Here is a 21,689-nt window from a genome sequence, read left to right as displayed (position 1 = left end):
GTAGTCGCCATTCGTATTCTTCTGCCAGAGGAAAATCTCTGCTGAGTACATCTGCTAGAAGATTGAGTTCCCCTGGAACATGTTGGGACAACAAAAACATCTTGTGTTTGAGAGCCCATATCCAAATGTTTTGGGACAGCTTGGATAGCCATGGAGAGTGAGTGCCCCCCTGTTTGTTCAGGTAATACATTGCTGTAGTGCTGTTGGTTAAGATCAGCACCGTCTTCCCTTGCAGTTGTACCTGAAAGGCTTTCAATGCTTTGAACACTGCTAATAGCTCCAGTAAGTTTATATTATTGGATGCTACTTGAGGGGACCACACTGTGTGCTGTCTGCTGAAGCAGGTGAGCCCCCCCACCCCGTGAGAGATGCGTCTGTCGTGAGAGTGGCTTCCACTGCAGGGGTGGTGAAGGTTTTCCCCTTCAGGAGGTTTTCCCTCGACCGCCACTGCTGGCGAGACAACTACCAGATCCTCCCATTGTCCGCTGGCCTGACACCACTGGCTGTTGAGCCACTCTTGCATGGGACGCAGTCGCGCGTGGGGAACTAAGTAAATACATGACGCCATCATCCCTAGCAACCACATGGCTTTGCGTACCGTCACCTCTCGACTGGCTACATATTGAGGAATCTGAGAGAGCATGTTCTGAACCCTCTCGCTGGAGGGGAAGACAAGACCGTCTTCCGTCCGAATTAGTGCCCCCAGAAATTGTTTTACTTGGCTGGGGACTAGGCTGGACCTCTTTTCGTTGACTGAAAAGCCCAGGCTGGAGGAGATCTACTGTTTTTTGGGTGTTCGAAAAACAAGCGTCAAACGAGTCCCCCGTAATGAGCCAGTCGTCGAGGTAAGGGCAGAATGGGACTGATAGTCTGCGCAGGTGAGCTGCTGCCACTGCCAGGACTTTGGTAAACACCCTTGGTGCCGAGGCGATGCCGAAGGGGAGTACTTTGAACTGGTAGTGTTTGTCCTGGATCATGACCCTTAGGTATTTTCTGTGAGCTGGCAATATTGAAATATGAAAGTATGCATCTTTCATATCCAATGTTGCCATGAAATCCCCCTGTTTCAGCAATGGGATCACTTCTTGTAGTGTTACATGCAAAACTTCTGGGGTTTTATGAACTTGTTCGCTGGGAGCAGATCTAGAACAGGACGTATGCCGAGATCCTTTTTGGGTACAAGGAAGTACACTGAATAAACACCCTTGTTTACCTGAAGAATAGGGACAGCTTCTATGGCGTCCTTTCCCAGCAGTGCTTCCGCCTCTTGAATCAGGATGTTTAGATGGTCCGGTGAAAGGCGCTGCGAGTGCGGCGGTCTGAACTGTGGAGGTCGTGAGAATTCCACGCAATAACCGTGGGCGACAGTCTTTAAGACCCACTGGTCGGAAGTTATCCCCTCCCATGCCTTGAGGAAAGATGTTAATCTCCCCCCCGACCAGGGAGGCATGGGAGGGGACCTGGACTTGGTGGTCATTTCTGACCAGAGGCCGTGTCTCCTCTGGGATTGGGGCCTCTGCCTCTACCCTTGCCGCGTTTCTGACCCCTTGAGGGATAGTAAGCAGGGTTTCCAGATGTTTGGTTAGTGTTGAAGCTGCCCGTGCCGTAGTTTTGTTCGGCACAAGCTTGTCCTCGAAAGGACCACCGATAGTTATTAGCCCTCTGGGAAGAGGGTTTTTGTGTAATTTGTTGCAGAGACTTTAAAGTCTCATGCTGCTTCTTGGCTGTCTCCAACGCTTCATCAACTGCTTTCCCCAAAGAGGTTTGACCCTTCGATGGGCATATTAATGAGGGAGGCCCGAGTTCAGGTCTAAACCACGATGTACGCAGCCATGCGTGCCTCTTCAGAAGAGTCCCTTGTGCAAGGGATCTGCCAGATGTTTCCGCAGTATCCAGGATGTTTTTAACCACATTCTTGTTAACCAGTTTTCCTTCCGCAACAATGGCGAGAAGCTTGGTCCTGGCTGGTTCCGGGACCTCCTGAAGGCCTTCTTGGAGCAGGTTCCATTGGGCATCGGCATAGCTTGCTAATAGAGTAGTATTAGCAACCCGAATGGTATATGCAGCTGCTGATGTGACACGTTTGTCTAGGGCATACAATCTTCTAGACTCCTTGTCCGGAGGTGATTCTCCAGTGGCAAGGTGTACCCCTGCCCTCTTACAAGTAGTGGTCACCACCAGTGAGTCCGGGATGGCATGCCCCTTGATATATAGAGGGTCGGAAGGAGAAGGCTGAAATCATTTTTCGACTCTCGGGTTCATGGCCCTTGTCTGGGCAGGTGTGACTAAAGATGGAGCTATCCGCCTCTTAAAGTTAAGGAGGGGAATGGATTGACTTGCCGGAGGTTTTTCCTTAATAATGTCCTCCACAAAATCCTGCTCAGGCAAAGCCTCTTGGAGTGGCAATTTTGAAGAATTCTGCTGCTTTTTTCAACACGGTGTTGAAAGCCATTTGGTCATCCACAGGGGAGGCCTGGCGGGCCTAAGTGGAAGGAGGAGAATCTATGCACAATATATCAGAGTTCTGATCTTGATGTGACCAAGGATCCTGTCCTCCTTGCTGGGTTTCCTCCCAGTTCTCCGTCGTCTCTTATTGATCTTCATAATTTTCGGGAAAAGAGGATTCCTCTTCTTCAGTATAAATGTCCCTGTATGTGTCCACGTGGGCCACGTCTTCCTGTTGGAAAGCCTGGGGCTGAACATCTTGTATTTGAAGGTTAGGGTCTACCCGAGCCTTTTTCGGCAGAGGCTGGTCAGCAGAACTGATAATCTGCTCTAGCCGATCCATACATCCCTCGAACTTTTCAGTAGTCCATTTCGAGGACCTAAAAGGGCCTAGGTGGGGAGAAACAACGTTCTCCGCCCTTTGGCGTCGAGAGGAACTTCTCAGGTTTTCTTGACTATCCACGTAAAAGTCATCAGGATCGCGGCCCAATTCTGTCTAAAATGTTTCAGCAGCCTAGCCCATAACTTTCTGCGGGACCGGGATAAGGCCCACCGCCGCTGTGATCCTACCGATGCTCTTCCGGATAGTAACCGAATCGTCGTGAGACAAAGCCTCCGATAATGTAGTGGTAGCCGAAACGCCGTCCGCGGCACCAGATGGCCCAGCGGACGGAGTGCCGGGTAGAGGCCTAGTCGTAACTTTCGGGCCTATCGAGGCCTTGGCAATAGTAGAAGTTTCGGACTCCAAAACTTCGGCGCGTATAGATTGGGGAGTAGCACCCTTATTCATTTTTGTTTGCCCAGTCATGCGCTGTTGCGGATGCGGGGAAGGCTTTGGATCTACACGATACGAGGGAACCGTCAAAAATTTGACTGACCCGTTGGCGCCTTCGCCTTTTTCGACGAAGGCGTCGAAGATGGCGTAGGGATTGTGTGTTTAGTGCGATGTTCAGTCTTGTCGCTGGGTGTAGTCCTTGTAGCAAGACCAGAGTCGAGCCTGGAAGGTTAGGGGACGGGCGTGGTGGACCTAGAAGTGTCCACCTCAAGGTTTATAACATCCACATTGGACGTTTGGTCATCCGAAGTACCCACGTCACTTTCGGCTGGTGTTGCGGTAGGGGAGGGAGGCTCCACGCGTGACATGCCGTACGCAGCCCACCGCTTTACATGGCGATCCTTAAGGGTTTTAGGCTTAAGGAGCTTGCACGCTGAACACCGCTTTTCGTCGTGCTCTAGGGGGAGACGGGCGTAACACGTCCTGTGCTCGTCCTTCCAAGGATATCTGACCCTACACTTAGGGCAGAATCTAAAAGGAGTCCTTTCCATAGCAAAAGAGAAGGATGACCAGACCGAAAGGGAAAAGTGGAAAGGAGGAAAGACATAACAATATGGCCACCCTGAACCCACTCTCCCTGGTGTATAGGTCGGCCAGAGGGCCCGACCACGTGGAAATCCGTCCGCCTGATCTTAGGCGCCGAGACCACAGCCGTAGAGGATTCCTCCATAGTCTTCGTCAAAGATGTTCCTATTAGGCAAAGTGACTTAAGGGGGCATTAAACCGAAATTCTGTAAAGATAAACAATGTCTCTAGTAAGAGCTCCGCTTTAGGGCAACCAGTTATCTGGGCGGAAAAAACCAATCTGAGTGTCCTCGGTGCGTGAGGGATTTTGGGTACTACACGTCACGATAGGGATAGTGTTACAGACATGCCTATGCTGGCGTCCCCTTTCGGTCCCCGAAAGACAAGATGCAATACTCTGCAGTTACCACTGGATGTCGGACCATATGCACAGCATGCGATTCTAAGCAGATTAACAAGCATCAGAAATGTGTGCGTTAGTCAACAAAAAGATCTCTATATATATTTTATCTTCAGTATCATGGAGTAAAAGCCCAATGTGAAGTGCCTACTGTTTGGTGTGAGGTTTGCGAGATCGTGCCCAAGGTTCCTTTTCCATTACAGCCCACATGGTCCTTACCTTTTGAGCATTGCCCCAACTACCCCACGCAAATTCAGAGCCAGGACCAAAAAAGGCTTAACCCAGGGGTCTCAACCTGGGAGGCACAGGGCTTAGGGACCTGCACAAAAGGGAGAACTACTCTAGGGCACTTTTATCTACACATTCTAAGGGCACTAAAAGGGTTACATTGTCAAGGAGAGAAACAAATGAAACGGTACATCAAGTCGAAGTTGGTGGACAGAGATTGAAGCAAGAAGGTGGATGGACGGTATGCAATTAGATTTGGTACCCCCAACTTACTCTGAAATATGTGGTTGTTTTTAAAGGCCAATAAAGTGGAAGACAGGTAGGTCAGACGATACAAAATCAGAAATGGTAGTCCCTTCTGCAGAATGATAGATAAGGCCTACAAGCAAAGTCTGCTGGCAGTCAGTGATCATTTTTTTTTTTTTTTTTTAAATGTTATGACAGTAACGGAGCAGGCAGGGCGCAGGGCACAGGGCCCAATACACAAATATTATATTGAAAACATGATATAGGGTCCAAAGAGCAACTACATATGCAAACAGCAATGCACAAAGTAAAAGAGCATGAAACAATTCACATAATCAGCAGCCAAGGAATTATTGTCATTCCACCCCCCCTGGATCATCAAAGTCAGCTTTTGCCAAATATCACCTGAACAGGTACCAGATATCCTTAGGCCAACTCTCGAGTGTCAGTCATTACATAACCCTCCTCTCTGTCTAACTCCAATCAATGCACACAGCGATTCAGCACTACTAGGGGAAGGTCTCGACTTCCAGTACTTCAATATGTCTTAGCAACGGAGCTAGCCACATTAAACAAGCATCAAGAAGTTAGATGTTTTCCCTAATCGCTGAGAGCGATGGTGGAATATGTAACATGGTACCAAGTATTCCCGCAACATTCCTCCAAAACTCAAACAGGGGTGGGGGTGGGCATCCCAAATATACATGGATTGAGTGTGCTTGCACATGTCCACATTTTATACAACCGGTGTTGGTACTGGGGAAAAACATTACAAGTCTAGCCGGTGCATAATGTAGGTAATTTAACACTTTGAATTGTATCAGCCGAAGGCCAGCATTTAACAAGACCATTTTAGTCAGTTGACAGCATCATTGCCATTGCTCATCCCCCATTTCAATGCTCAAATCCCTTTCCCACACTGCCCTCATTCCGTTTTCTGACCATATGTGTGATTGTAGTATGCAATATAATGTAGACGCCACATGCCGTGCCCCATCCGCTGACACTAGAGGATTGCTGCCTTTGCGAGTCTCCGGCACTGCAGGACGGAATTGTGCGTCTCTGGCACCGCTGGGAAGGGAGGAAACCTCCTCCAAAACTCAGCCTGCATTCGGTAATATTGCAGCATTCGGAGGGGGCCACCCCCCAGTCGCCGAGAGAAATCCTCCAGCATGGCCCTCAGGTACGCGCTGCGCCCCGGCTGCCCATGCATTTCAAATTGTCCATAATTTCACCCAGTGCAGCCCGTGATGTCTGCAAGGCTGCATTCCCAACTTTCCCCTCGAGTACCGCCTCCCGCGCCGACCCCCCCACCCCGACTCCCATTGGCTAACCCCTCCTTATACTGGATTTGACCTGCGGCTAAGGGCCCGAGGCAAAGGGCGGCTCCTACATTGGCGGCTCCAAGAGGTGTCTGCAGGTGTCAGCAGGGGAAGCCAAAGAAGTCAACAAAACTAAGTGTGGCATGGGTGGGATGTAGAGCAATTACTCTACTCCAGAAAGCCCCCGCCACTCTACCTTACCTTCCATAATGTAGATTGCCATGGTTCTACACCTTGCACACCTAAAGAGATTTGTAACCACCAGCCCAAATCTATTCATGGCATGACTGTAAATGTTGCATTTACATACTAACATGCACGCCAATTTTAGCATGTGCCACATCTAGATGGAATTCTTACTTTAGCCTGCGTATCTAGTTAGAATTGTGAATGTTAGCATATGCCACACTCAGCTGAAAGTCTTAACCTCGGCTTGCGTCGCACCTACATAGGATGTGAATCTTGTGAATGCTAGCATGTGCCACACTTGAAGGGAATTCTCAACCTTAACTTGCGTCGCATCTGGATGGAATTGTGAATGTTGGGGTCTGCCAAACTTGGATGAGTTCTCAACCTTGGCTTGCGTCACGCCTGGATGGAGTTGTGAATGTTAGCATGTGCCACACTCAGTTGAAGGTCTTGGCCTCAGCTTGCGTCACATCTGGATAGAATTGTGAATGCTGGCTTGTGTCACACCCGGATAGAGCTGTGGCTGTTGGCTTGCGTCGCATCTGGACAGTGTTGTGGGTGTTAGCATGTGCCTCACTTAGCTGAAAGTCTCAACCTTAGCATGCGTCATATCTAGATAGAATTTTGAATGTTGGCTTGCATCACATCTGGATGGAATTTGTGAATGTTAGCATGTGGTATTAACCTCAGCCTACGTCACATCTGGGTACAGTTGTGAATGTTGGCATGCGCCACACTAGGATGAAATGGTGAATGATGCCAACTAAACAATCCACTAACAATTTCATCCCTCTGCATATACCTCACAAACTCCAACCAAACAATCACAAGCCTTAAACGCAGCAAACTGCACAAACTTCACTACACTGCAACAACAAAACAAACCGCACAGACTTAAAACAAACCGCACAGACTTGCACAACAGCATACGACGACTACTGACCGTAAAGCACCCCAAGCTTAGCCAACGGACCCACCGGGCTGAGGGTGCCAACAGCAAATCACTGCTTTCTTGCACTTGTCCAGCTCATTCCCACTAACTCAGCCTCCCCCCACCATCTCCCTGTTTCAGAGCTGCCAGGGGACCACTCTGGTGGTGATAGTGCGCGGTACAAATATCCTTTAACATTAACAGCGACACAAATCTCCCCCCAGGGAATATATCACATAGGGTCAGTTGCCCAGCTGGGTCCGCAAGCTTTTTAAATTTCCTTGTTGAGCATTAGAGCTAAGCCCGGAAAGTACCAAAGTGGGACTGCCTTATAATAGGGAGTTTGGATCTGCAGTTTCCGAAAGATCCTCGACCGAGAATTGACTGTTTCTAACAGGGTCATAAGTACTATATACCGGTCACAAAACAGCACTGACTGAAAGTCAGTGGGGGACGCTCTGTATCGTTCAGACGGTAAATGTACCACCTCTGTCATTGGTGTACCAGTATTTAGCAAAAGGGGCCTGGGACGCCAGGTAATAAAGTTCAAAGTCAGGAGCCGCTAGGCCACCACACTCCTATGGTTCGGTCATCTTTTCCCAGTTTATCCTGGCAACCCCACCCCACAGACCAATCTAGTAACAGTGTCTAACTTTAGTGACAAGTCCAACATGGCCGAAGAGGAACATACCAAAAATAAAGCAGTTTGGGGAGGACCACCATTTTGTGTAATGATATCTGCCCATACAGGGAAATTGGGAGACAAGCCCATAACGTCAGTTTCGATACCAACTATTGCAAGTGTAGAGCTTGATGGTCCCTGGAGACCACAGCTCCCAATACTGCAGGTCGCTCAGTGGCTGGTGTTAAAGGGAACAGGTCTGACTTAGTGTTGTTTATCCGGTACCCAGAGTATTGTTTGAATCTATGTAAATCTTGCATAATGGAGTCAAAATTTCATCTGGGCCGCAGACAAATAGCGAGTCATTGCTTATAGCGAGATGACCGTAAGAGGTCCCGATATACTTATCCCCCTAGGTCTATGAACATTGCATACCAGCGCCACCAATGGCTCAATCAGGAGTACAAATAACATGGGGGGAAAGCGGGCAACCCTGTCTGGTACCATGCCTCAATGGGAATGGGGCAGAAAGGCTGCGGTTGGTGCAGACTCTAGCCAGTTGGCTGGAGTATAACAAACAGACACTGTTAAATGTATGGGCCCACCCCAAAACGGCAGAGAACCTGAAAGAGGTAGTGCCAGGAGACAAAAATCAAAGGCTTTTTCTGCATCTTGTGACGCCGGCACTGCTTTAGGCTGGGGATTTGAGATCACACAAAAAAGTTGACCTAAGTTTAAAGACGTGGATCTTGTGGGGATGAAGCCAGACTGGTCTGTGTGTACCATTTGTGGCATAAACTGAAGTAGACGTGTGGCCAGAACCCTTGCAATGACTTTGGCATCCGTGTTAGTTAACGACAGAGTTCTGCATGAGGGGAAGTGAGGGTCTGCAGGGCTTCAGAGTAATAACCGCCTCACGCATGAAACGGGGGATGCTTCCCATACCCCGCAATAACCTTGGGACCAATTCCCGAGTGGAAGGATTTGTAAAGCTCTATCCCTAAGCCAACAACATCCAGGGCATTACTGGAGGTAAGAGCTTGCACAGCCTTAACTATTTCTTCATTCGTTAAGGGCTGTTCTAATAGGGCGGGCTCTTCCGGTAGCACTGGCAAATGGATGCCGGTCAGGTACTGGGTGATCTCACGTCACAGTGTCAGTCATTGTATAGGACAGCATAAAATTCAGAGAAAGCATCATTAATAACATCTTTGCGCACCTGTATCTTTCCATTCCTCCCCCCTGAACACTCACAATGGGCTGTCTGAAACTCCCCTCTCTCCATTCTGGCAAACAACCTGCCTGATTTACCACCCTTCCCATACCTCCTTGCTCTCACGAGAGCAGCAGCATGTAGGATGTCACAGTCGGCAAGGGTATGAAACTTTGGGTCCACATTAGGACAGATCCAGGAACCTGTCAGATTGTTTTCCCCCTTGTGCGTTCTCCAACGCCCTTAATCGGCTCTCAACCTCTTGTAACTCACGCAGGAGAGTCCCAAGTGACCCCAATGATGTGGACATAAGAACTCCCCTCATCCACACCTTAAATATCTCCCATAGCGTGGCATGAAACTGAACAGAGCCCTCATTTAGAGCAAAACAAATCAGCAATAGTGTATAGTGTTTCAACAATGTTTGTATTCTCCACAGAGGATGAGGTCTGGGGATATCCTCAAGTAGCAGTGACATTACTGGTGAATGGTCGGATAATGTTCGGGGGTGTATGGTGCAGCCCTTAAGCATCACCATCAAGCCTGGGGAGAGCAACCAAAAGTCTATGCGTGATCCAGAATCGTGTACTGGGAGTAATAGGTACATTCGCTGTCCTGAGGGTGCATATGCCACCATGCATCCACCAATGGCAGGTAAATCGGCTTGTCTAGTGTCTGAGCAGCCTTAGATAGAAGCCAGGGAAGATTTGATGTTTTATCAAGCTGGGAATCCAGGATTGTGTTAAAATCTCCACCTCATTTTATCATAGCCCCTTCAATGTCTGTCTGTGGGATACCTGTTGATAGAATTCAGGGTCGCCCAAATTCAGACCATACGCATTAACAAGGACGATGAGCTGCTCTTCCAGTGTTGACCCGATTAGACCATATCGGCCCAGAGGGTCAGCCATGCTCCTGGAAACCCTGAATCTCAAAGAACAGTGAATTAGCTTAAGGAACTCCCTGGATTGTGAAGAGTAATTGGTGTAGTATTGCAAGGGTCCCCATCTACGTGCAATCACATCATGGATCCTCCCCAGTGCACGAGTTTCCTGTAACAATTATTTTTTGTGAACCATTCTGGATAAACGCGACTGCCGAGATATCCAGCACTGTGTGTTCCATCCTTCCAACTACCGAGGCATCCATTCCCGCGGAAATCCTTTGTATCAATACACCTGCATTATTAATTAGGCCACCTATAGGAATGGCCACACCAAGGACCTTGCAATCCTTCCAGTGTACATAGACACTGCTACTCTTCGAGCCACTGCGCTCCCCAGATCTGGTAAGCACCGCTTCCTCTTGCACTTAGTCACTTCTCTACTGCTAGACTATTCAAATTGACTCACTCCTGACACACTCTTGTCCGTTTACTTCTACAGACCGCTTAGGATACTTCTACCCTTGGAATATCCCGTCCTGATGAAGGCCACACAACTTGAGCTCATTTAGCTCACCCTTTGTCCGAAACACTGTCGTGTTGACCTACTGTATTGTTTGTGGTGGTGTTGTTCAACCCTACATTGTTTGCACGCATTTATGCCGCCCATTATGCAAGTACCACACTAAGTTCTCTAGTCTCCTTCCCAAGGATACTTTAGAGGATGTAGAAGCAAAAGATTGATGCTACAAATATCCAACATTTGTTCTATGTAAACTGGTTAATATGCCATGTAAATGCACAAAAATTGAAGTATCGTTTGTTTCACTCAGTCAAGTGTACCGAAAACACTCACTGCAAATAAATTGAATTTAAATTGCAGTGCACAGAATTGTCCTGTCTAATACTTGTCAGAAACTATTTGCACTAGTCTGTGTCCACCACGTGAAGGTGAGACCCACTTAGGTGTGTTCATTCCTCCTTCAGCAGTGAGACTCTTATGACCTTGCTCATTCTTGTTCTATATATGATACTACCCACCTGGACAGAGCGAGGCATCAACCAGGTGCCCTTTTATGATAAACAATTATTTTAGGACCATGCCGCCCTATTTATGAAAGAACATTTCGGGCCTTAACCGGGTTGTTCGATCCTTGTACGTTCCATGTTAAGGACCTCAGGAGCCCTTGCCCATCCCGGCTGCGTGTCATTTCCAAATGTTGGCATGAAAAGCTCAAGATCTGCCCCATTGCCCCACATCCCACAACTTGACCATCAGAATTTTAAACTGTAAACACCTGCCCCCAACCCAACCACCCCCAACTTCATGCTCACCATCCACCCTAACATGATAAGGTAGCCCAAATAACTGCTTGTGCCATCTCAGGGAGTGCACTGGGAACACCAGCCAAAACTGCAGGTGTCGAAAGTTTTCAGCAAAACATTCAATGCAGCACAGTAGGGGGCCAGTACAAGGAATCATGCATGTTGGTATCTGATAAAGCAGTCCAAGGGTCAATCTCCTGATGCAGACACTGCCGTGGTTGAGGCCCGAGTTGGGTCCCCAGTCCACTGGTATAGGTATTGACTTCTCAATATATGCTGCCACCTCATTTGGGGTTTCATAAAAGTGTGCTCTGCCCCCCCCCATGCTGTATTCGCAGGTTGGCTGGATACCTCATAGCGTATTGGAACAGTCCATCACGTAGGAGGCATTTAACTTCGTCGAAGGTTCTCTTCGCCGTCTGGCCCCCAGCAGAAAAATCTGGGTAGATGTGAATCCTTGCGAGTCGAATTTATGTGTTCACCTTTCCCTTGCCAGCTTAAGAATGTTGTATTGATCCCCGATAGTTTAAAAGCCTGGCAATAATTGTGTGTGAGGGTCAGTTTTCTGGGCCAGGACCAGTGACCTGTGCACCCTTTCAACCAGGAACTGTGCCAAAAACTGCTCCGACCCAAAGATGGACTGCAGGCTACCTTCCACAAACGGCTCCATAGGGCCATGGACAGCCTTCTCAGGAACTCCCACTTTTTGGATATTGGTGGTCCACTGACATTCAAGTGGCATAGAAGTGGTGCTTAGAGGGAAGTTATGTAGAAGTAGAAGCAGTTTAGCATGACAATCCTCTGCGCACTACTTTTTTTGTGGAATAGGCACCAGGCATGTCTAATGGCAGAAGTCGGGAGAAATAAGCAGCAACGACTTGGTGGTCTGCTCAGACTTTTAACTTAGGGCTCTTGCCTTTTGCAGTGTACTAAAGCTTTTAAAGCAAACATTTCAGCGGCAGCCTTGTATGGCACTGAAGTATGGGGAGTTACAGAGGCAGTTTGTTAGGAAGTACAATACATGCATTACCTAGGGCAGTAGTATTAGGAAGCACAGGTGTCCACCAAATTGTTCAACGAGGTTGGAAGTAGTTACCTTATCGTTGACTGAATTGGCCAGAGCAGCCCCGGTAAGATTTGTATTAAAAAAACGGTCACCTGGTGAAAATGATTCCCAAGTTACACAATGTGATTGCAGAAGTGTCAAAGGCTACTGTAGGGAACACATGCTTGGTTTTAGCAAGTATTTGAAAAAATATAATACATATTTATTTTGTTACTTGTTTATCTTTAAAAAGAAGGGGGTTCAAAAAGTTTCAGATTCACAGGGATGTGCCACCTACACACCAATCTCAGGGGCCTTTTGAGGATTTTTGGTTTTAGCATCTTCAAACTGTAGTTTAATCAGTGAGATCCTATATTTAACTGTATGGGATTCGGTGACCATGACCATAAAAGAAGAAAAAACAAATCATAAGAGGTAGAACAAAGGGTGTATATGATTCGTCAACTACCACTAGAGATCCTTAACATTATGGCAGCACATACACACCATGAGACCTCCTGTATGAGGTGATTAATCACTAGTATGTGCCTTAAAGTACCAATAAGAGAAATCCGGACACTGGAACAAGGTTGTTGGGCTAAGGGAAAGTGATTGTGTGGTCGGTGCGAATTATGGTAATTTCTTGCCAACCTTTGCAAAGCATATCGCTCTAAGAAGGCAGCATATCAGACCTCACCTCATTAGATATATGAACTGGAGGTGAAGCAATGAGTTTAATCCTAAAAGCCTAGGACAATGAGCTTAACTGTGCAGAAGCCTTTCATAAACATAGCGCCCTATATTGGAGAATACATACATTAAGTTGTAAACAGAGCAGCCATGCGGCCTCACCATCATCTACAAGACATCATGGCCCTGCACCAGACTTGACGTCAACATTGGCTCGTTCCAAGTCCTCTCCTACCACGCCCCCCCACTCTCCCCAACGGACACAGCCACTTTCCATCTCATCTACAGACTACCCAAACCAAACACCGCTTTCATCGAGACTTCACCGACCTGGACACCACCATGTCACTGCTGCATGCCAACATCATCTTCCTAGATGCCGCCCGCTCCTCTCCGCAATCTGATACAGCTGTACCCCTCGTCGGTGCCGCTCTGTACCCTACCCCCCCCCCGCTGTATATCTGTTCTACTGTTACCTCTGAAAAGTGCTCCGTTATGCATCCGTACTGTTGTATACCTCTGTAAAGCGGTCCACTGCTTCTAAAAGCTAGGTCCGTGCCCAATAAATACAATAATAATAATAATGATAATGGCGACTTGAACCTTCTAGGCAACAAGGATATCAAACCGATGAAGGAAGCTCCCCTCAACACCCTCAACCTCTCACAGCACATGAAAAGAACCAAATGCACGAGAAAGCAAACTACCTCAACCTAATCATCATCACCTCACTGCCTTCCCTCCTCTCCCGCTTAACTGGTCTGGCTGTGCCTTTCAACATCCTGCACACCACCCCGCTCAAGCACTCCCAGCAGAAACCCATCAGAATCAGACAAAACCTTCAGGTCCTTCAAGAACTTCCCGATGGAAGCCCTGGCGGAAGACCTCGCCAACCTCCACCTCACATGGACCGAAAACGCCAAACCAAACTGCGATGCTCTACCGGAAGCATTCAACGTCACACTGACTCCATCGACCGACATACACCTCTGAAACACACTTGCAAACCGAAACAGTCAGCACCCTGGTGGCATGCAAGAACTCAAGCTCAGCGAACAAGTCCTCAAGAAACCAGAGAAACCTGGCGCTGCTCCAGGATTGCATCCAACCTCGTGCTCAAGGAACTCGGAGCAACCCGCTAACAACTAATCAAGACAGCCAAGGTCTCCTACTATTAGAACACCATAGCAGAACCTGACAACAAAAGCAGAGCCCTCTTCAAAGCGATGAAGCACTGCGTCAACCCGCTACCTAACCCTGCCATACCACACTCACAAAATCAGCAAGATTCACCAGCGAATAAGACACTAGCTCAGCATCCACAGACCCACCTCACGTCCCTCCTCGTGAAATCTCCAAATCCTGGACAACATTGAAGATACTCCTGAGGACCTGTTAGAAACCTGGTTGCCCTCAAAGCCACATCGTATACAGATGAAATCCTCCCAGCATCCATCCTCAAGACCCTTCCAGCAGAAGCTCTTCTTCCCTACAGAGAGAACACCACCACCCTAACTAAAGGCACCTTCCCATTGACCCTAAAGACAGCACAAATCCTCTTTCTACTAAAGAAACCCACTCTGGATACTGACAACCTGGGTAACTATCGCCCCATCACCCATCTTCCGTTCCTAGCTAAGATCAAGAAAGCAGTAACTGAGCAACACATCAACACCAACAGTCTCTGCCAAACCTACCAATCCAAGTTCAGACCCAGATGCAGCATGGAGACAGCAACCACAGAGCTGGTCGACGACACCCTCAACGAAGGCCACCCCTCCGCCTCTAGATTTTACTCAACCTTTTAGCTGCTTTCAACACAGTAGACAACCAGGTGTGCATGGACACCGTACATTGGCGCATGGTGGATCAGTAACATTGTCCTATGCTGGTTCAAGTCCTACCTCGCCAACCGCCAATAGTTTGCTCAGTTGGACTCCTTTAGGTTGCCAATGCTACCAGTCACCTGTGGAGTCCCACAGGGTTATATCCTCTCCCCAATGATCTTCAATCTATAGATGGAGCCAATGGGAGCCGCACTAGCCACACACAACATCCACCAATGAGCCAACAACACAGCTATACCTCAAGATCGACTCCATCAAGGACATTCACAGGCTCAAAACCTACCTCTTGCTGATCCAGTCTTGATGTCTAGTGCATACTTGAAGCTCAACCCCTCCAAGACCGAACTTCTACTCCTCACCAATATAAAACATCCAGACATACAGTCCTGACTATCAACCATGAACCCTGAGTGCTTCACACGCAAGCTCACCTCCTGAGTCAAGTCCCTCAGACTCCACATGGACAAACACCTCTCATTCAAGACACACATAGCTACGAAAACAGACATCTTAGTATCAGCTCTCACTCCTGCGGAAAGTCAAGCCCTTCCTCCCTCCGGACACAGCTTCAGATCTATTGTTCATGCACTGGTCCTATCCCACCTGGCTGGGGCCAAAGCCCTCCACGAAGGCCTACAGTCCTCCCTTGTGCCCCTGAGAAGTGTGCTACACGCATCCGCACACCGTATCAAGGGTCTACGCAGTTACAACCACATCACCCAGGCCCTCAGTAACCTTCACTGGCTCCCACTCCATGCACCAATCACCTTCAAGTCTTGCAGCATCATCGATAAGGAAGTCGCCCTCAAGTCACTCAGCTACCTCGTGGAGACGCTCAGCAGTTCTGGTAGACAGCGCACCACCAGAACCCAGGACACATGTAGACTAGAAATCCACCACTGCAGGAAGGAAAGGACCAGAAGAAAAAGCCTTCTCTACCTACGTCCCAAGACCATGGAACCTCCTCCCCGTCAGCATCAGACTCAACGATGCGCCTACAATTCTGAAAAGAACACAAGACCCCCACCTCTTCAAGGAGTCTCTCCTCCTTAACAGCTAGACCATCACGTCATCCCCACCCCTGACTTCTGACTCGGCAGACGCCATCTTTCTTCTTGCCACTCTGTCCAGGTGTACCCCCCTCTATGCCCCTCCGTATCCTATCACCCAATATATATCTGTACTGTTGTACAACTCTGTAAAGCGCTCTGTTGGTTCTCGAAGCAAGGTCAACGCTCAATCAATATCATAATTTGGCTGGATCTTTCCAGATTCGGAAAAAACATCTCCCAATCCGGGAAATCCATTTGCACGCAACATTTTTGTTAAAGATCAGATTGCTTTAAGATACTCTGCTGTGCGTTTGCTGCATGGTCGAAATTTGAAAAGTCACCGCTAGGATCAAGGGTGAGACTTCACCACAAGACTGCTTGAAGGACAGAGCAGGAACAGTGTGAAATCCCTGGTTAGTACTGCAATCCACAGGAAATAGTGAAGTACATTTTTTAAATTTTAAAAAGTGTGAACATTTAATACTTTGCTGACATAAGAAACTGGGCTATTTTCCAGATGTTCATGATTCATCTCAGCGGCTGAGAGGCAAATGTTTAAGCAGGGGGAGGATTAACCCCCCCAGATTTCCCATCCTCCCCTAGTGCCTAGTGGGATTCCCCCAAGATCCAATTCCAACATTGGGTGTTAAGCTACAGATCGTTGCTCTGAAAGGTATGTATGTATGCATATGTAGACATGTTACTTGATAGAAGTCCTAATTATAGGAGTGCTGCAAGTAGTGACTGAAAGTTAAGTTTGGTAATTTGAGCAATATACCATTTTTCTCTATTTTAATAGGATGGACGTATTGTTGCATTGTCAGAATTGTGTTTTGTTTTCTTCAGATGCAAAATGGGTACAAAATGATACCATAGAAGGAAAATGATACCACAGAACGATGAACAGCAAGGAGGAGCAGAGAACAATCTGGTTGAAATACCAAATCTTGCGTGAAATACTGTTCATTAACCTCTTACCACTCCTCCTCCTCCAGCACAACTCGCACTCTCATTACGCTACTAGGTACAGCCCATTCTGTGGCAGGTTTCCTCCCTTTATAGATCAACCAAAACAATTGGAAAGAAGAGCCAACAGGTGCCTTAAAACAGACATGAAACTTAACATGCGTTACATTTCGACAAAACATCATGCCATACCTGAAAGAAACCCGGAGGGATCGGGCCTCCTGGCATCCCATCGTTGGGGGGAATGTTTCCAAGCACAGGACTTGGGGCAGCAGCTGCACTCTGCAAAGACATAATGGAACAGAGGGGGTTAGATTCACAAGAAACTTTTTGCACATTGCGATCAATGCATACTTTACAAAAGAAAGCGTTTTCTCAACAATTTTCTATACAAGTGTCACTGCGGCCAAAAGAGCACTATATCGATTGTACGTGCATTTATCTGGGTCACTTTCCTGGATTGCACATTACTTGTGCATTTTTCCCGCATGGTGGTTTTCGCCGATATTTTAAATGGAGTAGGCACACCTAACACCCCCACCCTCTTGTTCCCCCCCCCTCCTCCCTCCCCAATTTTGGAGGTTGCAGTGGTGGCCCTGCTTCTGTTACATGGAGAGCTGGATACATAATTAAAGAAAAAAGACCCCTGCGACGCTAGCTGTGACCCATGTAGGTGGGTGGGCACTGACGCTGCAGGAGATAAAGCGAGTCAGCAGCACACTTCTGTGCCGCTGAGACAGTAAGTGTGTTGGGGGTGCAGGTAAGGGATATTGGCGACGAGGGATCTATGATCACTGCGCCGCGCCGTAATGGAGGGCGACATTCGTGGTCGACTATGCAGGCGGCGCAGTGATCACAGATCCATTAAAAACATATCAAAATCTGGTAAATTAAGTGGTTCAGATTAATACTTGCTCTCTGAAACTCCAGATCATGGTGTTTAGACTACAACTCCCAGGATTACCATTGAATACGTGGACTAGGGCTGATAGGAGCTTAAGTCGAAAACATGAGGTGAGTCACATGAGTAACCATCCACAGTAAAATTGGACTACTAGTTTTCCCTATTTATTGTACACACTAAAGGAAAATGACACATTCCTTGTCTTAACACAATCATAACAATAGTTGATATTTAAAATAAGTATATATATGTGCACATTATAGTTAATTGCACCTCATTCAGTGTGACCAACGCTTGTATTAATTTCTGAAGAACCAGTGTATTAACATTTATATGCTTTGCTTTAGAACTTCCTTTAATACACAGAAATAAAGTAGCTATGCCATCCGTGAGTAGTCAATGAATTCCCGTTTTGTTTTCACTCGGGACTTGCCATCCTGAATTTAATATAGGGAAAGCAAAAGTCTCAGAATGCAAACAAGCCAAGGAGTGGGTGACCTACTCACAAATGCACGGCGTCAAACTTCAGGGCTCTGAAGCCATTACACAATAAATAATTTCTCCCGCTGTAAATGAAATGTATTGTAATTAACAGTTACTACCCCCCTTCTTAAGTAAGATTTGTACCACGGTGCGACGACCAGGCATATCAATGAAATAACATTCCCGATGCGTACTCTCGTCAGAGAACGTAATGTGCGGGCCATCACTAAATCACAAACTGATAGTCTACATCCATAATTCCACATTAAACACTTCTTTCCACTCGACACAGTTTAGGCTATCACTCTGTATGGGGATATAGCCTTCAGCCCCAAAAGCCAAAGGAGAGGCTTTGATGGCAACAATGTTATTCAAGTTAGTACCAGACTGTGGCTTCTTTTAGCTGGAGAGTCCTTTAATCTTGAATTTTGTGACATGGTCTTGTAGAGAACAATATATATTGCTGGCCAATTAGACATTCATATCCTACACATACATCACATCACCTTAGTGTCAAATTACAGTGTTCTAAACACACTGAGTGGATGCCCATTTAGTGATAATCTGGCAAGCTATCACCACCCTTCTTAAGCCTTCAGACTACAGCAAGTCACCCGAAGCATTTCTTCCATTCGAAGTAGATAAAAGAACAGCATTAACAGGAATCGGACATGAAGCTTTCAATATAAATGCAATATTAGGATAAAACCTGCCTGCATTTCAGCTTTTATCGTTAGGCAAGCAAAAATGTGTATAATGGAATTACATTTAGGATTTGTGCAACAAAGATTTCTTCTAAGACTTTCCGTCAAGTTGCATTTCGAGGTCTGCAGTTACCCTTTGTACATTTCTAATGTTAGTTGCAAACATTCAAGAGAGCAGACCTAAAATGGTAGTATGGTCATACACCAATCAGGTGATCAAGGCCGACCGCTCATCCTGACGAAAAGGTGCTTTTTACCAGAAAGAAATCCCATCCACGCTAGGCAGTCACAGAATAAGTTACAAAACTAGTAGGAAAATAACTAAAATAGCATTCAACATGTAGGGTTACAGAGGTTTCCACCATAGTGCCGGCCCAATGCATTCTTCTTTAGTACACCAAAAATGGCCTTTGAGAACTTCAAGTATCCTTGGCAATAGGTGTTCTTAAAATACCAAATATAATGGCTGGCTAGGATGACCATTTCACCACATTAGAATCTGAGAGGTGATGTCAGGAGGCCTCCCTACCAATAAGAGCTCTGAAGGCAGACATTACCATATGGCCATGGCCATGGCCACCTTTGCAGGTCCCCAACCCCGAAGCACCTGTATGCCAGCAACTGGCCTCCACTGGTGCCGGCGTATAATGGCCTACAGAATTCTTCCCCCCCCCCCCCCTTGTCTCTTAAACACCTCTTGGTGTCTTACCACCTCCCTGGTCTTCCCACACCAGCCAGCACCTACCTATCTGCTCCAACGCTACTCGCCCACCCGAGTCAGTCCTGCAAAGACTGCCTAGGAAATGGAGACTTCAATCTCTGTTTTCCATGGGAGCCGTTTGCTTCGGTGAGGGGGGCATTGCTGGGAGGTAATTGCATCGAGCACTTTAAGGCCCTCACTTTCCTCGGGCCTGTAACTTCGGCACCAGGTCTTTATCTGTCAGTAATGTCTATTCATTCCCGGATCTAAAACTGTGGCTCTGCCTGGGCTCTCCCACACAGCCTTCCCATTTTAGCCTGCATCTCACGTCCGCAATATGCATACCCACAATGCTTTGCTTGCTGATGTGGCTCGGAACCGGAGTTTAACTTATTTTTTATTAGAGAACACTTAATGGTTTACGAAATACACTGTACACCTGCCCTTAAGCAGACTAGAATTGATGCTTTAACCATCATTATTTAGACGTTCTCATTTCAAACGCAGTCTTTATTTTTACTCAAAGGGGGTTAGGGGCAAGAGGTAAAGTACAAGAAACAAAACGGATGAGTGAGGAGGATAATTGAGGAGAACAGGGAGGGTAAGCGGGAAATCGGGATGCCCTAAAACACACACACACTAGGACATAATTTATTCTCTTCACACCCCTTCATATCAGTCATCCTCCTCACCCAGACTTCATGCTAATGGTCTTTGCATTAACATACTGTACTCACACCATATCATAGTATTTAGGGGTACACATTTCTAAACCACTGATGCCAAGGAGTTACATTTGTGTGCATTGTTCACAGCACAGATCTACACGGTTTCTGCACCTTCCAGGTGATGAAGCCTTAGGATTCACCGAATTTCTCTCGCTTTTTCATTCTAATGTGCAAGGATGATGTAAGTTAGGAGTTAAGAATGAAGTCTGATAAGTATTATATGTGAGAATGGGTTGGTAGGTTGCAAAATGCGGAACAATGGAGGTCTGGTGAGTGTTCAACACAAGTGTACATTTTATGACCTCTTCATATATCCATCCAAGAGATTTCTTTTAATTGGTTTTTAAATAACCCTGGCAAACCAAACCTATCCCTTACCCCTGCCTCCACGGCAGGCTCCTCTGTACGACCTGCCAGTCAAACCGTCCTCTCTCTACGCCCCACAGGGAGATCCTCGAGTACATGGATCTATTTATTTCTTGGGTTATCAAGGAGAGCAGCAATACATTGATAACTTAAAACAAACTGGAATGGACTATAATTTAGATCAGCACATCTAACCTCACAACAGACCTGGATGAGACCACTTAGTAATATACTACCTCCTCTACTCTGGAAAGGTTTACCATTACCCTTGATAGGTCTCACATCAAAAGACCAGGTATTTGACACCACTCTGACCATTCCAAGTCACATTCTTAGAATTTACCCCAAAAGCAGGCCCTAGACATCAATCAGCAAGACATTGCTGTCCCCCAGTGGACCTTGTGACCAGCGATCCTCTCAAAGTATGTATGAGATTCAGCAGCAATCCCAAGCAGCTAACTTGTGTCTCCCAAAAAAAATCACTAAAAGCACGGGTAGTATAGCTCAGTGGCAACGCGCTGGTCGTGGAAGCAAGACGACGCAGAGCAACACACAAGTTTGAATCCCAGGTTTGTGCTTAGAAATCTCTTGGGTATTAAGTGTGTTATATAAAAAATATATATATATATATATAAAATATAATTATGAGGTCAGCATAGACCAGGGTCTTGATCTCTAAAAGGTCCAATTGACACTACCTTCATCCATTGCGTTTGCAGATGAAAATCATAAAATCCACTAGAGCCAAATAAAAGTTGGAACAGGTGAAAATCCTTATTGTGCCCCCCTTCCTAGACGAAAACATTCGGACTGCATTCCACTGGTAGACACGAGCGTCACCTCTCCCAGAGTACAACGTTCTAAAAAGCAAAACTAAACAGACAGTGAATATTAGAAGATACAGCTCATGCAGTTGAACGCTTCCCCCACGTCAAATATTGCTGCTGCATCCCTAACTTTTTAAGCATACAGAAAATGTAGCAGGGTTCGGATACAATTACTACTGGATCAACTGGTCACAAAGCCACACTGCCTGACG

The 21,689-nt window shown here is 46.9% G+C and overlaps 1 protein-coding gene across 7 annotated transcripts in view; it reads right to left on the bottom strand.

Annotated features, from left to right (window-relative positions):
- Positions 1 to 21,689, bottom strand: part of SSBP3 (single stranded DNA binding protein 3) — a 370,009-nt gene that overhangs the window by 132,404 nt on the left and 215,916 nt on the right. For all 7 annotated transcript variants that reach the window (XM_069642134.1, XM_069642129.1, XM_069642131.1 and 4 more), the window contains one exon: positions 16,958 to 17,047. In XM_069642134.1, coding sequence (XP_069498235.1) covers positions 16,958 to 17,047 — 90 coding nt within the window. The remainder of the gene's footprint in view (positions 1 to 16,957; positions 17,048 to 21,689) is intronic.

Source organism: Ambystoma mexicanum, chromosome 1q, assembly GCF_040938575.1.
Source record: "Ambystoma mexicanum isolate Mex_15411 chromosome 1q, UKY_AmexF1_1, whole genome shotgun sequence".
In the NCBI taxonomy this organism is placed as follows: domain Eukaryota; kingdom Metazoa; phylum Chordata; class Amphibia; order Caudata; family Ambystomatidae; genus Ambystoma; species Ambystoma mexicanum.
The sequence above is the reverse complement of the archived record's forward strand: the minus strand, read 5'-3'. Positions and strand labels throughout refer to the sequence as shown.